This window comes from Mustela lutreola, chromosome 6 (genome assembly GCF_030435805.1).
Source record: "Mustela lutreola isolate mMusLut2 chromosome 6, mMusLut2.pri, whole genome shotgun sequence".
In the NCBI taxonomy this organism is placed as follows: Eukaryota; Metazoa; Chordata; class Mammalia; order Carnivora; family Mustelidae; genus Mustela; species Mustela lutreola.
Window position 1 is genome coordinate 68,018,229 of NC_081295.1, and position 16,324 is coordinate 68,034,552.

General features: G+C 38.5%; 1 protein-coding gene across 3 annotated transcripts in view; it reads right to left on the minus strand.

The window, feature by feature from the left end:
- The window catches only part of EYA4 (EYA transcriptional coactivator and phosphatase 4), a 272,068-nt gene that overhangs the window by 115,944 nt on the left and 139,800 nt on the right, over positions 1 to 16,324 (minus strand). For all 3 annotated transcript variants that reach the window (XM_059177515.1, XM_059177516.1, XM_059177517.1), the window contains exon 3: positions 15,544 to 15,593. In XM_059177515.1, coding sequence (XP_059033498.1) covers positions 15,544 to 15,593 — 50 coding nt within the window. The remainder of the gene's footprint in view (positions 1 to 15,543; positions 15,594 to 16,324) is intronic.

Sequence of the window (16,324 nt, forward strand, 5' to 3'; positions counted from 1 at the left end):
AAACTATTTTTCAAGTCAGAAAAATACAAAAGTATTGTCATTTAATGGGAACTTTGTTACATGTCACAGCATAGACTCCTGCCAAAATTCTAGGCTATATAACTACTTATATTTTGATTTTCAGCAGATGTAGTAAAAGTTGACAACATTCTTTTGTGAACCATTAGAAAATACTTTCACTGAAAACATATTCTTGATTTAAAACATAAGTGGCCTCATTTGACTTTTTTTTTTTTTTCTCTATAGCTTCTATCAACCTGTTTTTAACTCCCTAACTTTCTTCACCTTTGCACACCACACATCAACATCTTGATCTGGTGAACTAACCAGATAATGAATAATACTGAGTATCAGTTTCTCATAGATACCATCTACTTGAAAGAGGTAGAAAAACATACTAAAGTACTAGCTGAACAAATAATTTCCTTCTGTCCCCACTGCTTCATTAGAGATAATTTATATGTGTTCCAAATTATAATCATAAAGAATAAATTATGACATAAATATACTTGGTCTGACACTGTAAAGAACTGAGCATGTATAAATTATGCCCAGAAAATCCACTAGCAAAGCAAATGGATTCCCTGAGATACTGACCTGGATTTAGCATGACCTGGTGGAGGCATGGGCTTTCCAGATCTGCCACTCTCTAAACAGAACAGCAAATGACTATAGACCTTGGAAGGCACACTTTTGGCCAAAAGATAAATAACCATGTAGTTAGCTGTGTTATACCTTATACTTACTTAATTAACTATCACCCATGTGCTTTGTGATTCATCTTTAAACAAATCCAATGCTGATTCATCATATACCAGTCTCATCCGCTAAAATAACCACGTGCAGGCTTCTTGTCTTTGCCTACAATCCACAATTGCTATAGGGGACAAGATTTTACAAAATCTTTTTTTAAACTGCAAACTGTGGTGTTTTTGTTTTGTTTTGTTTTTTTCTCCTTTTTTCTCTAAGAAGCCATATCAGAACTTTCTTCAGGAAATGGATTTTTCTCATTCTATAGTGTGGAAAATTTACCTACCCCTCTCCCCAAAAAAAGGCCTCACTTACACTGAAATTCTGGACTTCACTGATTTAAAATCTTCCCAAAGTTCCTGAACAAACCTTCTACAGCATACATGCAAAAGGAGCAATATTAAGACAGAACTTTGAAATAAGAAACACATGTCAGTCGGAGAAGTTCTAACTCTTACTATTGACAATATCAAAAGAAAGGCCAACTGGGTAAAAGTAACATGAAGAAAAAAAATAGCAGCTGAATAAATCAGACTCCCGAAATACGAAGAAATGGAAACGTGTCCTAATAGTTGCTCAGAGAGAATTCAAACAACTGATCCAGCTTCAATGTGGATATGAAAATTGAATTTAATGAAGGTCTACTGTATAAAATTTCTGTTCCCTTAAGAAAAGGAATAAGACTATTTAGAGAGGTTAAAAAAAAAAAAAAACATTCAAAATACCCCCAAATAAACTAGTCTCAGCAACCTCTTCACCCTTACCATACACAAGAATCAATTCACATGCTTTGTAAAACCAGTTTGGTCACTCCTGGCATTACAGAGATGGGAAACAGGCATTCCTTTGCAATTCTTCTGATTCTTAACCTGAAGACAAGGCCTACATTTTACACTGGACTCTCTTTCTTTCGTATTTTATTTATCAGCCACCTAGTCACTTTAATTAAATGGACCTCAATGCATGACCATAGGGGAAAGGACACACGAAAGTATGCAGGGTGACAGATTTGGGAGCACACCATCTACATCAGCAAAATAAATAAATTCTAAAGGCTTTCCAACTCCTGTATAAAGTAATGGTCAATGATAAATTAAGAAGAGGATATCAATATTTTAAAGCCAACTGCTTCTAAGATTCCTCAATGATCACTTATTTCTATTGCATGAAGGAAAAAAAAACTTTTCCATGAAGGAAAATTCAATTTCATAAAAATTCATATGCTCAAATATCAAGAATTTGGTCAATGGAATGCAATGGGTAGACTGGAAATGGAATGGAAAGAGTAAAAAGACACTGAACATATAAGAATTTTGGAAATAATTCTGAAACCTCATGCTGCTCATGCTCCATTGTCAGGAATGTTCCTTGAAATCTGGCTGTAGAGATTATTGACTGTCTAAGCAGCATCAACAACTCAAATGATGTTATTGGGATACTGACCTTGAGTTGTTTTTCTAAGGTATTGACAGGCTATTCTTTGCTGTCTATACTCTCACATGGATGTCCTTGTCCCAATGTCAAGTGTCTGTGAGACCCATGCTGGGGTTAAATGTCAGAAGCTATAGATGAGAGCTCTTTTTCCAGCAAAGTCGAGTGACTCATTCTGGGCCCTGGGAGGCAGCTTCACTGGCACCAATTTCTAAGCCTTGTATTTCTTAAAACTTTTCTTAGTCCACCAGACTTACGATCTTTTAGGTTATACCGTAGCCTCCTCTGACCATAATCAGGCATCCACAGGGTACCTGGAGAATGTCTGAAACCATGTCAGGAAGTGTTGGGATTCTCACTTCAACTGGGGCTGCTACTTAGATGTGGAAGAAGCCAGGTTAGGACAGTTGAATAGTGCGGGGCAGGGGGCAGTCCTGCTTAACAAAGGATTGTCTCTTCCAAATCCTTTTTGGAGAAACGCTGGTGGGTCTCCCACACTTCCAGTCACATGGTACCAGTGCACTTCATGCTTCTTCCCCATCATGGTTACCATCAGTGCATCTCTTGACAAGGAAACCTAGGAGAGTTATACCCCAAGAGCACATATGGAACATTATGTTTAAGAATACATCGAGTCAGTGTTGTGTGAGCTACAGTGGCCTATTTAGACTCCTGCTGTGCAGGACACCATGCTCCCTTCCACTGCCAGGAGCCTTCAGGATAACAGCTGCTCATGGAGGGCAGCATAGACAAACCACACTCACCACCTCTTTACGAGGCACTTGCATGACCCCTAACATCCCCATTAGCTGGCATTCTGGATCTCCCATCAGAAGAATAATACAATACGAGACAAGAGGCCATGTAGGGGAGATAAATAAATAAAGGTCACATCACTTCATGTAATAAGACTGTGTACATTCTTGAAAAATTAGTGTTACTTTGCAGAGGCATGGCCTCTCTACCAACTTATCCCATGACAGAATGCAACAGAGGAGCTAGCTATTTAAGTCAAGCCTATAAAAACAGAACAATTATTTCCCAGTGACCTTTTGTTTCAAGAAGCATCTTCATATATGGTGTTGCTTTAGAAACAAAAGTGCAATGCCCCTAATAAAAACCATCCTAAGGAAGGAAAGAGAGGAAGATAGAAAGAAAGGGAAAGCAGAGAAGGAGGAAAGGATGGGACAGGAGAGACGAATTGTTACACTTCTACTTTAGAAAGTCTGATAATGGCATTAGCATTTAGTTAGAGTGACTAAAAAACTTACCATGCAAACTAGGATTTTCTTGAAAGTAGAGCATCTCTAACCAGCTCCAGAGGGGACACTGGAACAGTGATGTAAAATGGGACCATACTTGGGCCAACCTAGGATGGAGAAGCCCCCTACTTGCTACAGAAAGCTAAGAGGTCTCTCTGAGTTTCTATCTTATGTTTACAAATGGTATTTGAGGTGTATTCGTTATCATGTCGCATATGGTACTGAGAATAACTCAGGACCAGACATAAAGAATCTTTCACATAAGAAAATGTAATAACTTAGCTACTTATTCATTCATTCATTCATGTATATTACCAAATATTTGTTGCTTTCCTACTATGTGCCAGGTACAATATGCTAGGAATCAAGTGGTTTGGGGAAAAAAAAAATCCTAAATGATCCTGACATTGAGTTGCTCCTATTAATGTGAAAAAGAAATATTTCTACAAAACTTCAGCTATCTAGAACCTTCAAGAAAGGGTCATTAGGGTTTAGTCAAATCATTTGGGTGGCTGCTATATGCATAATTTTAGCAATGGCACAGTCAATATGGAACTTTCTGTAGAGAAATAATTCCCCAATGTGTTAAGATGCTAAACGTCACTTTTTCTTAGAGAGCCAAGGTGATCAGACCTGATGAGAATGATTATACAGTACTAAGACATGCAAATGCCCTGGGGAATTGCTAAAGAATGCAGGGTTTCGAGTATTAATCACAAAACAGCCTACATGACTCAGCATTTTACATTCTTGTATTTTTATTTCATTATTTTTGTCTCCTTCCAATAGTTCAACTGTCATTTGTCAGTATTTTAGCGATAATGTACCTAGTAGGACAATATGACATTATCTCCACTTTACAGACGGGAAACTCTGAGACACAGAGAAGTTAAGCAGTTTGCTTAAGCTCAAACACCTGGGAGTCCAACGCAGGCAATCCACCACATTTGCCTACCCTGCCATGTAAGCAATGCCGCATCTACCTTAATAAGCCATGAACTTGGAAACTTTAGACTATTTTAAGAGAAAATATGCATCTGAGAAACGTAAACCTGTGAGTTTGGGGAAATCAAATCTATGACACCTATATTTGTCATAAGGCGTTTTTCTTGCTCTGTAATTCACAAATATGCTTGTGTAAGTGAAGTCTGTCGCATAACTCAGTTTGCCAAGTTCACTGAGCCTAGGAAATTAATTACAATTAAAATGAAAACATTTTTACAATATAATCTCATATATATTTTGTCCAATTACTCTCAGGTTGGATATTTTCTCAGGAGAAATTTAGATTTTTAGAAAAAGTAAAGTTTAATTTTAGTTACATGAATTTAAATAAAGGCATTTCTTTGATAGAGTAACAGGCCAGAAAGACACTGAGTATCAGGTGATAGAAATTTAGAAAACAAATGAACAAAGAGCCCATTCAACTATTGGCTTATTGAAAAGCAAATGAGAACACTGTATGGGTTGCTAAGACAACAGAGATGAGATGATTAACTGTAAGATAATGAGCAGAATCTTTGTGTCTTTATGAATCAAAACTCTGGAATCTAATGCCTCCTCTGTATATTTAACTAAAATTTTAAGAGTATTACTTTAAAAAAAAATGTGTTCAGGATTTTGAGGTCTGCTGGTGAAGAAGCTTACAGCCTTCTGATCAGCCAGAGCCCTTGTCTTGGAGGATCTTCACCCTGTGGCAGAAAGAGGTGTTTCTGGCAAGGAATCAAGTCAGTCTGGGGGCTGCGGGCAGTGATGGATGAGCTGCCTGTCAGAGATTATTACCCATAGGTCGGGGAAAAATTCTTTGCAATGGATTTATAAAAACTGTAAATCAATGTTTTCGAAATACAGTGATTAACCGAACCAGCAGCTTTTTCTAGAATGTCACTACTTCAAATTTGAAACTCTGGGCTCACTCCCTCTGAGCCACCAGGCCCTCCTCACTGCTGCTGCAATGGTGAGCAGGGCCAGGTGGGCAGGGCTCCCACTGAAGGTCTGTGCAGTGGCTCAAGCCCAAGGGAGTGAACTTCTCCCAGCCCTACTCTGGCTGTACTACCAGCTCCTTCAAGTTTTTGCTTATATAGCGCCCAATTTAAAACCAGAACCCACTCCTTCCCAATATTCTTCATACTTTGCTCTGTTCCTGGGCATTGATCATCTTCTGAAATAAGCTGTCATCACACACACTCCTGTTTCGTTCACTGAAATATCCCAAGCACCCATTCCAGTGCCTGACACACAGAAGACGCTCGTAAACAGTCACTTTAAGGGCAAGAATTAGTGTTCCTCTAAATGAACTACTGAGAAGAAAACTGTAAGATCTTGTGTCTTTCCACCTTAGATTGGCCCAACACACTGACAGCCCTCCAAAGTTTCTGTTTTCTGCTCAGTCAAGTCTAGAACTTTGTGCTAAAGATACCCCAAGTCCAGAATAACCATACGGATTTATGTAGCCCAGTAACTCCTAAGCAGAACCTCCGCCACCATGCTAAACACTCAGAGACCTTCACTACCCCCAACCGTAGTAATTTAGATTATCATTCTGATGCAAAGTAGAATCTCCTTTCAGCTCCTGGGGTCCTCTGGATAAAAGTCACTAAACAAAGGCGACTTTATGTGATGTGTGACTCTGACCAAATTAATTCAAAGCAGCTAACAGTCTCCAGGAAGACTGTTTCGTATTACGAACCATAAAGATTTCAGAAGAACTCAGTTTACTGCAAGAGAGGCTGAACCAGGACCACAGCCATTCTCTGGAACTCATCACTAATAACATGTGGGGAAATCAAATATTTTCTCGTCTTTAGAGAATAATGCAGGCGGTCAGGAAGCCGCCAGATCCCTCCCACTGCCACCATCCTATTTCAAGCTGAATCTATTATTTCATGCTTTATAATACGTTTATTGGTTCTTAAGACAAATAAATAATACACGATGTAGAAAATTTAGAAAACATGTTTGAACTATGAAAAAAAAATAGCATCAAATGTCACCTCAAAATAACCCCAGTTTGCTCACTGTCTCTCAGGCCTTTTAAGTAAGTCTCAGAGCTAGCTTCCCTGCCTCCAGGCCCCTAGGTCAAGTTGCTTCATCATCAGGACTACGGTTTAATCAGGTTATCACCTGCTCAGCAATCCACCGGTAACCTCCCAATACCTGGAAAGGTGGGCTGCCAAAACTTCAAATTTGGACTCTAGGTTACTGGTCACTGGTTTTATTTCTTTGAATGCATTTGACAGTTTTTGTTTTGTTTTGTTTACATAAGTCCAAACCTATATACTCAATTTGACAAGATTATCTTCAGAAAGACAAGTAATTTCAACCAGTACATGAAGTGCATTCATCAGACAGTCACATAACAACTGGAGGAAGTGGAGAAAGTTATTTACATTTGCCATGGCGTCTGACAGCAGAGGACAAGAACTGGGCCCACTGAAGAGTAGCTGGTCATCCTGGGGATTGGGACAGCAGGGGCAAACTGCAAGAAAGGTTTTCAGCAAGGGGTGAAAAGAAAGAGTGTCTCTTCCTTTGAAATATGGCCTCCACTTGGCGTAAAGCTCTCTCACACGATCTCTTCTTTGTTGACTGAAGCTTGTAGATGTCAGACCTATGAAATCAAGCTCCAAGTCTCCGTGCAAGCAAAAGTGATAACCACTGAGTTATATGTGATGAGGGAAGGCTAGAAAGCAATAAAAGCTGGATTATGTAAAATGAAGAACTTGGGGAAGGGTCGATGGAGAAAACAGTCTTGGACAAAGCTAGAAAGTAGAGGGTACTTGTTGGGTTATCTGCTCAGCAGTCTTTTCTTGGAAGTTCTTCTCACCCCTGCTTCCTGTGCTCCCAGGGGTGGCTCCTGAAAGCCAAGTTTCTGCTTTGTGAACCCGTCCCACTAATGCCATCCCCTGCCCCAGAAATTTGGAGCTGAGATAAGGAAAAAGAGAGAGATTCTCGGCTAGAGGCTTCACCTACAGAAGTATAAATTATAAAATCAGAGGCAGTAACACGTGGGCATTTTCCTCCTACTGTGAGACCTTGGGAGAATATAAGCCCAATCAGTCGGTCTTCAGGTCTTCATCAGGAGGTAAGACATGAAAGTGGCCAAGCAGCCAGGACCTGTGTGAACAAGAAACGAGCAGGAAGGTGAGCCCTGCTCGCACATCTTACAAAATCTTTCAAATCCTTTCCTCTCAGGTTCCCTAAGACACCACATTCTTGAGTTTAATACTGAAACAATAAAGTGACAAATAAATACTCCTCTTTTCTGCAAAAGCAAAACTCCTCTTTTCTGCCTAAACTGCTTCATAGTGGCAGCTTCAACCAGTGAGTGCTAACAAAAACAAGCAAACAACAAAAAACAAAACATTAGAAATCCAAACCGGCAACATTTTGAGTTAATTTACCTATTTTCCAATCTCACTGACCATCTTCCCATATGAATCAAGTAGAACCACATGAGGTGACTATTAAAAAAAATCCCATCAGGGGCACCTGGGTGCTCAGATGGTTAAGTGACCGCCTTGGGCTCAGGTCATGATCCCAGAGATGGGGGATCTGAGCCCCTCATCCGCGAGGAGCCTGCTTCTTCCTTTTCCTCTGCCTAGTGCTACCTTTCTCGGTAAAATAAATAAATAAAATCTTTAAAAAAAAAAAAAAAGATCCCCATCAGTTTCAGTTTCTTGCACCTACTGGGGTTCTCTTTTCCCCATTTCTTCAAATCTTATCTATTCTCTGACATTCAGCCACAGCCCTAAGTCTTCCCTGCAAGCTGTCCCCAATGCTCCAGCCTCACAGTGGTCAGGGTCCAAGCTGCACTCCAGTGGCACTGTCTTTCAACTGTCTAGTGAAATGAGCTCCTCTGTAGAACTACCAAGCAAGTATTGCCCTAAAACAGCTGCTTTCAGGAAACCACACAACACCCAAATCTTATTGGACTCTATGGTCTATATAGGGAATGAGGGAAGAAGGAAAAAAAATGAAAATCAGAGTACATATGTCACTGGTATATCTTCACCTTGAACATACTTTCCGAGATGTGTAGTAGAGTCACCTATTTTCATGCTGGTTTCCAACTGGAGGAAGAATACGAAATCGGACGACTAAATGATAACTCGTAGCCCAAAGAGTCCCTGGCCTCTTCCAGACAGCAAGTAGGTAAAAGCATGTGTGTCCTTATTTTTTACCTCATGCACACAATTCTATTTTTAAGATTATTTATTCATTCTTCTGTGTATATTCTAAATGTCTGCCGGATACTTTTTCTGATCAATGAACAGGGTAGCCCCATATGGAAAGTGTCATTAACAAAGGCTCATCTGACAGCCTGGCAGAACAGAAAGGCAAGATCTGTAGGGAGCCAAGGGAGCCGCTTGAAAATTCGTTGTATTAATTCAGAGGTAAGGTGAGGACAGCTTCAACTTTCACAGAGGCAGTGGGAAGGGCAGGATAAAGAGATTCCAAACGTAGCTGAGGACAATTAAATACGACTTGATGCCCAACAGGACTTGGGAAAGGAAAGAGAGAAAGAGGTCAGAGATTACTCTCGAGACCTGAAATAGGACACAACTAAGAGAATTATCACTGGAAAGAAAAGATCCTGGGGGAGGGAGTGTAGTCATCATATTTTTTTTACAAGAGGAGTTTGAGATGGCAGGGTGAAATCCCTAATAAAATTGTATTAGGGATTTGTGGTTACATGAGCTGTCCCAGGAGAGATTACAAGCTAGATTTGTGTATCTGGAAGTTACCGTTCACTAAACTGGTATGTACTGAGGGACCTGGTACATGCTAGGCACTGTGCTCTCTACTCGTGATACAATAGGGACCAGAAAGAAGCAGATGCCACCCTCACCTCATGGAGCTTACAGTGTAGTGAATGAAGCCAATGTTAAGCAAATGAGGTGCTTCTCAAGGAGCAACATGGGGGGCCAGGCAGCCAGAGGACAGTGGGGCTGGACCACTGGGCTCACCAGGGAAGAGCAGAGATCCAAGGAGGGATGAACTGAAATGAAGTTGGTGAGCAAAGTGGGTGAGCAAATCAGGGTCGGGGAACACAGCACAAATGGGGAAGGAGCAGTCCAGCCTCTGTAGAAGGACAATGGCCTCTGTGAGTGCAGACCTTTTCACCAGGGGAGGCCTGACTGAAACAGAAGCTAGAGGAAGAGCAGTGCCTAGAGAATGCTAGGCATTGTGGGCCACGGCAAGACCGGTGGACAGAGGGGCAGCGAGGTGGCCTCATCACTCAAACATCTCATTCTTGACTTGGACTCAGGTCATGATCTCAGGGTACGGAGATCAAACCCCACATAGGACCTCCTACTGAGCAGGGAGGCTGCACTCCCTCTCCCTCTCCCCCTGAGAACATGCTCTCTCTAATAAGTAAGTAAATAAATCTTTTTTTTTTTTTAAGTTATGAACTGAAATTACATGTGAAAAACATGAAGTGGGAAGCAAGCAAAAAGATCAAGAGCCAAACCTAGGGATCTGAAGCCATAAAGCAAAAGCTAAAAACAAGTATGTGTTATTTGAATTAAGTACCAATGATGGGGGTGCCTGGGTGGCTCAGTGGGTTAAAGCCTCTGCCTTCAGCTCAGGTCATGATCTCAGGGTCCTGGAATCGAGCCCCACATCAGGCTCTCTCCTCAGCGGGGAGCCTGCTTCTCCCTCTCTTTCTGCCTGCTACTCTGCCTACTTGTGATCTCTGTCTGTCAAATAAATAAATAAATAAAATCTTAAAAAAATAAAAAGTACCAATGATGAGGCTCTTCTTCCCTTTAGCTACAGCCCATCCTTCTCCACTATTAGGTTTAAGATGTCTTGTTCAATTTTGAACACATAATAAGAAGCTATTCTGTGAGGACCAGTGTGTGTAAGGGCTTTTTACATGTATTATTTTACTCTCATTTACTCATTTAATCTTGGAAGATAATTAAATTTGGAGAGGAAATACTTCCCAAAATTGACAAATACAGAGATAACACTGAGTTGTGTTGGCCAATAAAGATATGGCATCAGGAAGCCCCAGTGAACTATAGGGAAGGGCTGATCACAAACCTGTATGACAAGACACTTAGAAAACAACAATCTAAGTTTTGAGATTGATCTTTAAATCTTCAAGTAACACTAATTGATATCAGGGATTAGCAGATACCTCAGACAAACATCTGAGGAAACCAGCTCAATACTCTACCATGACCCAAAGGGTCAAGATATCCCAGATACTGAGGATACAATGAACAGCAACACGGAACACATTCTTCATTCTTGTTCAGAATCCCAGTTCTTTCCACACCTGTAGATCTGTCAACACACATCAGAGAGGGCAAAGTGGATTCAGAAACTTCCGGAAAATGCTAGCCAAAATGATGAAGAGAACAGAGAGGCATCCTTATGAGGCCAGACTTTGAAGTGAGATAAAATGCTTACACAACTGGAAAGAAAAAAGATGAAACTGGTAGGACTCAGGTGAACTAAACCATTTTATAATCTAGACTGGTTCCCAGATTGAGTTCTTTCTCTTCCATTCCTCAAACACGAGAATTAAATCACACTCTTAGAATATTTATCCATCATTTATCATTTTCAGGGCAGGCTGAAAGAGGCAGTTTTAAACAACTAGAAGGAATGAATAATTACTTTGTATTGTGATTAGTAATTTTCTGGGTCTAGAATACTATAGTCTATAATATTTGCTAGTATGTAGCTAAGTCAGAGAAATGACTACATACGCATGGACTGGGACAGCTAGACTATGTTGCTGATAGAATCTGTTTATTGGTACTACATTCTGAAATTTGCAAGTTTAAGAACACGCAATCTGGTAGTAATGAATTTTCATGCTTTTAGAGACAGAATATTGGGCCAGATGGGCTTCTGATTTGACACAGTGAAATACAAATGTGCGTTTTCACAAAGGGGCCCTCACTTTTCACTGCTATGAAAAAATACCCCATTTAAATTTTTGATAGGAAATTCTGTATCAACAAACATTTCAAACTTCTGGAAGCATTATGATAATTATTTTACTAACAAATAAATATGTACAGCTTAATGCCTTAAATATTAACACTGTTAAATCATAATTGTTTACATAATATGAATCAGTGGCATTTTCAAAGGTTTTATATGGAGACCCTGAATACATCAAATTCCTGAGGCTCACTGAAATAGATATTACACTGAGATTCATTCTGGTGCTTCTTTAAAAGCTGGAGAGTCATTTCTCTTGATAACTTTAAAGTCACTATAGACTAGGGCAAGTCACAGCACACAACCAAGCCTTTGCTGGTTTCAGGAAACTCCATTTCTCAGCAAACAAAATTTCTCAACCTATGAAGCAGGGAAGAAATGTCCACCCTCACCATTACCCACCGAATCATTCTGTTTAACCTTCACATGGAAAAACCATCATCTTAGCTCATAGGTACTGTGAGTACTTCCCATATTTGAACACGCTTCCTTAGATTCCCCTACTATAATCTGCTGGTGCTTGGTATAGTGGCCAGGCTGAGAGAAAAAGAACAGATCTATTTCCTAGAAGCCACTTCACACAGCCAATTTCACCAAAATGTGTATTTCCAGAATTAACAGAAGAAGTAGGAAACAAAATTTCTGGATTTGAGTTTTATTTCCTTTCTGTGTTCTTGAGGTCTTCTTGGTGAAAATACTGTATGAGTTTGTGACCCAAACAGGAAAAAAGTGAAGGGAAACCAAATCCCACCAAATTGTTCAGGTTATCATGAGGACTATTTTGACATAGAGCCATATTTTCATACAGGATATTTGCTACAAATGCAATTACAGAATAAAATAAAAATTATTTCCTCACCTCTTATCAGAAAGAACTAAGAAGTAGTAAAGTTAAAAATATGTGAGACTTATAGAAATTTCTATTAGCTTCACTTTTCCATAATCTATTCATTACAGTATAGTTAAACAAGATACATGTATTTTCAGAGAAGACTCAAAAGAGGCACAAATCCATACAAAAAAATTCACCATCTATACAGGGGAAAAATCAACATAAAATTGATATTTCTATTCATGTTTTGGGGTCGTCTATCTAGTAACAGACAATTTTAGGATAAGAGAAAATATGTAAAAAATATGGATTTTAGTTTTCTCTCTTACCCATTTTATAGTCAATATTAGTTTTAGGAACAAAGGCCAACAATCCTATTACATGAATTGCAACAGGAGGAAAGCAAAAAAAAAAAAAAAAAAAAAGTCAATTTTGCTATAAAGCACATTATATCCCTTGCCATATGACATCAAGTTCAATATAGTTTTAGGAGTCTGAGAAAATATAGTCCCTAATATCTGACTTCTAGTGTATACATATAATATTATTTCTAAGAAGACATTTTTACCTTCCTGACATAGGTTACTAAAGTCTCTTTTTCCCATTCTACCAGTCACATCTGCAGCCCAAACATTTCTTTCCAAAAGAGGAATTAAAGCCAAGCAAGACAAAGAATTTGCTGATACACATATGTCACCCTAAGAATTTTCCTTACCAAGTCTCCACACCCAATTTAATTACTTCCCTACTGTAAAAGCACTTTCCATCTACATTTATTCTAATCTTTTCAAATCCAAAACCAACACACTATAAAGCTAGCCAAATAAATGAATTATATTAGCTTTAGGTTCCAAGTGAGGCAGCACTTTATAAGGCCATGGGTCTCTAGCTTTCATGCATTTTATGCTGATGCAGTGTTTCATTTGGAGCTCTACTCTTTACTTTAGATTTGTTTAGAATAGAATTATCTAGCCCCAGGCTTTAAATCTCAATCTGAATCGATCAATCTCTTTCTCCTTTTTTCTCTATCCCAGGGCTCTCTCTCTTTCCCTCTCTCTCTTTCTCTCTCACACACAGGGGAAGGGAGGGAGGAAGGAAGGAGAGGGAGGGAAAGAGAATACAGGGAGGTTTGTGGTTACAATGAGCACCAAAGAATGTACCCACGTACATATATTGCTAAAGCAATGCTATCTGGTGTCCATAATAAAGGCATTTTGTTTTGGGGTGTCTGTGTGTATGTGTGTGTTTAATAGGTGATAAAACTGAACCTCAGTATACGCATACAATAAATACTATTTTTGGCATTCTTGGATGCTTGAAATTTTCAGTAAGTTATTGTATCATTTTTGTGTAAAATGATATTTTGCACAATGCAAATTCTTTGTGCAAAATGATTTGTGCAAAATGATATTCCATCATTGCTTTAATTAAGTGCAAGTTTTAGCACTCTAATACCTACTAGCTATGAGTAAACAGAGAAGCCAAGAATAGTCATGCCTTTATGTTACTGACACTTTCAGAGTGGGGAGACTGTCCCTTGCACCAGAAGTTAGAAGAGGAGACCAGCCAAGACCAGACCAACCATCTCTTGGTTTCCAGGAAATAAAGGCAGTTTTCAATTAATATATATATATTACATTATATATTAATATAAAAATATAGTCTATATTATAAAATAAAATATATTTTAAATAGTCTCTTAAAAATAACCACAGTTTACCTTAGAAACAAAATTGTACTTTTAAGGTCATATAAGCTGGGATTTGCTAGATAAAAGAGAATGATCTAATTCTGGTTTAAATACACTGAGTTCAAAATTCTCTGTTTTTCCTCTAAGTTACTGATATCAATTGTGAACACAACCAGTTTGGTGGCTTTCTGCTTGTTTAAAATTTATTTAAGCATAACACCATGTCCAAAAATCCTGAGTGGACTTAAGGGAAAAATTTTTGATATAAAATATCAATAAGGATGATGATATTGCCTCTTAAAAAAAAAAAAAAAAACTAATCTTCAAGATCAGCTTTGCAAAAATTACCTAATTACTTAAATAACAAATCATAGGTAGGTCACTCAGAAAGGTCAGCAAAATGATTAGGAAGGTAATGCCCACAAGGATTAGAGCTTAGACCTTTCTTTCTCTCCATGCATCCTGGAATTACTCTGCTTTGTAGGAAAACCTTTAATGGTTCATCCATTTCCTAATGCTCTGATAAGCTACTTGTTTCTATTTTGATATCCAATTATGAAGGACAAAGATCAAAATGTCAAAGAACAAATGTCAAAAGTCTTGTATCATATTTGTATACTCTTGATGGTCCAAAAGAAAAGACCATTTACAATCATTTTAATATAAGATGTATAAGAATTAACTATAGGAAAATCATACTGCATAAAGTGAGAAAAGAGTTATTCAAACTGTCAATGCTGGCAAAAAATATATACTTGTTCTCCAAAAAATATATATATATGGTGGCCATAAACATTTCCCTTAGATGTTGTATTGCTGTATTACATCAAGAGAATCACTTCTTACATCCTACACTGGAGCAAGGAGGGAGGACAAAAAAAATAAGACCCATCTCACCATTAATTACAAATGTGTAATAAGCTAAGTTATAACATTAATATCATATCCTGGTTATGTTTATTATTGTAATGGTATTTATAATACTTCTTAAAATTCAAGCCTGGATTTTGAAATAAAAATCTGTAGGCCTGAAAATATCTCTGGGGCATTCAATCTAAGTACAAAAAACGAAATGGCACGAAGTTCCTGTATGTGGTGGTCTGACCACCTTACTGGATCATTTCTACTTGCTCCAAATAACCCAAAAGAGAAGGTCAAGTCAATTTTGATTTTTCCAACTTGACAGCATTCTCAAAATCTAGCAATGTTTTATTTAAAAAAAAAAATAGAAATTCTATAGTTTTATGGTAAACAGAGATTTGAAAGTTACTCAGTTTCAGGAACAATTTCAGATGTGAATACATTATAAGAAAAGATTAGAAAGCAAAATGTAGCTGAGCTCATAGAGTAAATGGAAAGGGAAGAAGCTTTCAAGTATTTCTAGAAGATGTCTATTATCATTCTTTAAAGCTGACTTCAATTGGAATCCTCTTTATTCATACTATGGCTAACAGTCCTGTAGCCAACATGACATGCAGTTTTCATGAAGAAAAAGTTCTTAAAGAACCTCAACGTTTCAAATCACGGTTGTATCTGGAGTATGACATCTTACTAATTAGTTCTCCACAATTGCCATTTGCCTTAGTGGAGTCCTGGCCTCCATTTTACAGTACCTGGAATTCTGAGCTTCTGAAACGTCTGGGTCTGGGCACGTTTTCTTTACCTGTAAGAAAAGAGACCTAGTTATTCTCATATGAAAATGTAACTTCCTCACTCAGGTTCACACACTTGATGAAGCAGATACAGCTCTGCTCACCGAGATCTCTAGAAAATAATCCCCACACTTCTCAGCGGCAGCATGCGGGGCTCAACAGCAGATTTCATTATCCCAAGATCGACGGCCACAGGCACTTCCCTAGACGCCATCAGTATGTAAAATGTTCGGCTGAAATGGCTTGGGACTAGCTTAACTAGGAACAAAGAAACCAAAGAACCAGGTTTCCCACTTAGGAACAAGAAAGCCATACTGTTCTCAATTCACGAAGAAATGTTTTTCCAATTGATACTGCTTCTGTCCCCTACCACAGTGCACAATAATAAACACCAGGTTCTGGGGGCAAAGCAGCGTGTGAGCTAAAACATTCACATATTAATTTTCATTTTCTCAATCCGGTGGCTGTATGCTTTATATATTTCTCAGCATATCAATTAAGTCTCAGCAGGGCTCACAGACTTCTCACATATATTTTGCAGACTGTATTTCCACTTAATGGTTTTGGGCCCACAAAAGGTAAGAAATGAAAGTAACTTGTGCTTCTAGGACTTCTAGGACTAAACATTTCTGGACAACAGTGTGTGATACCTTCTCTGAAAGAAGGTAAAGCACTAATCTACTGTCTTTCGCAATTTAACTTTAAGAACAGATAACTTTATCTGATCACTATGGGCTTAATG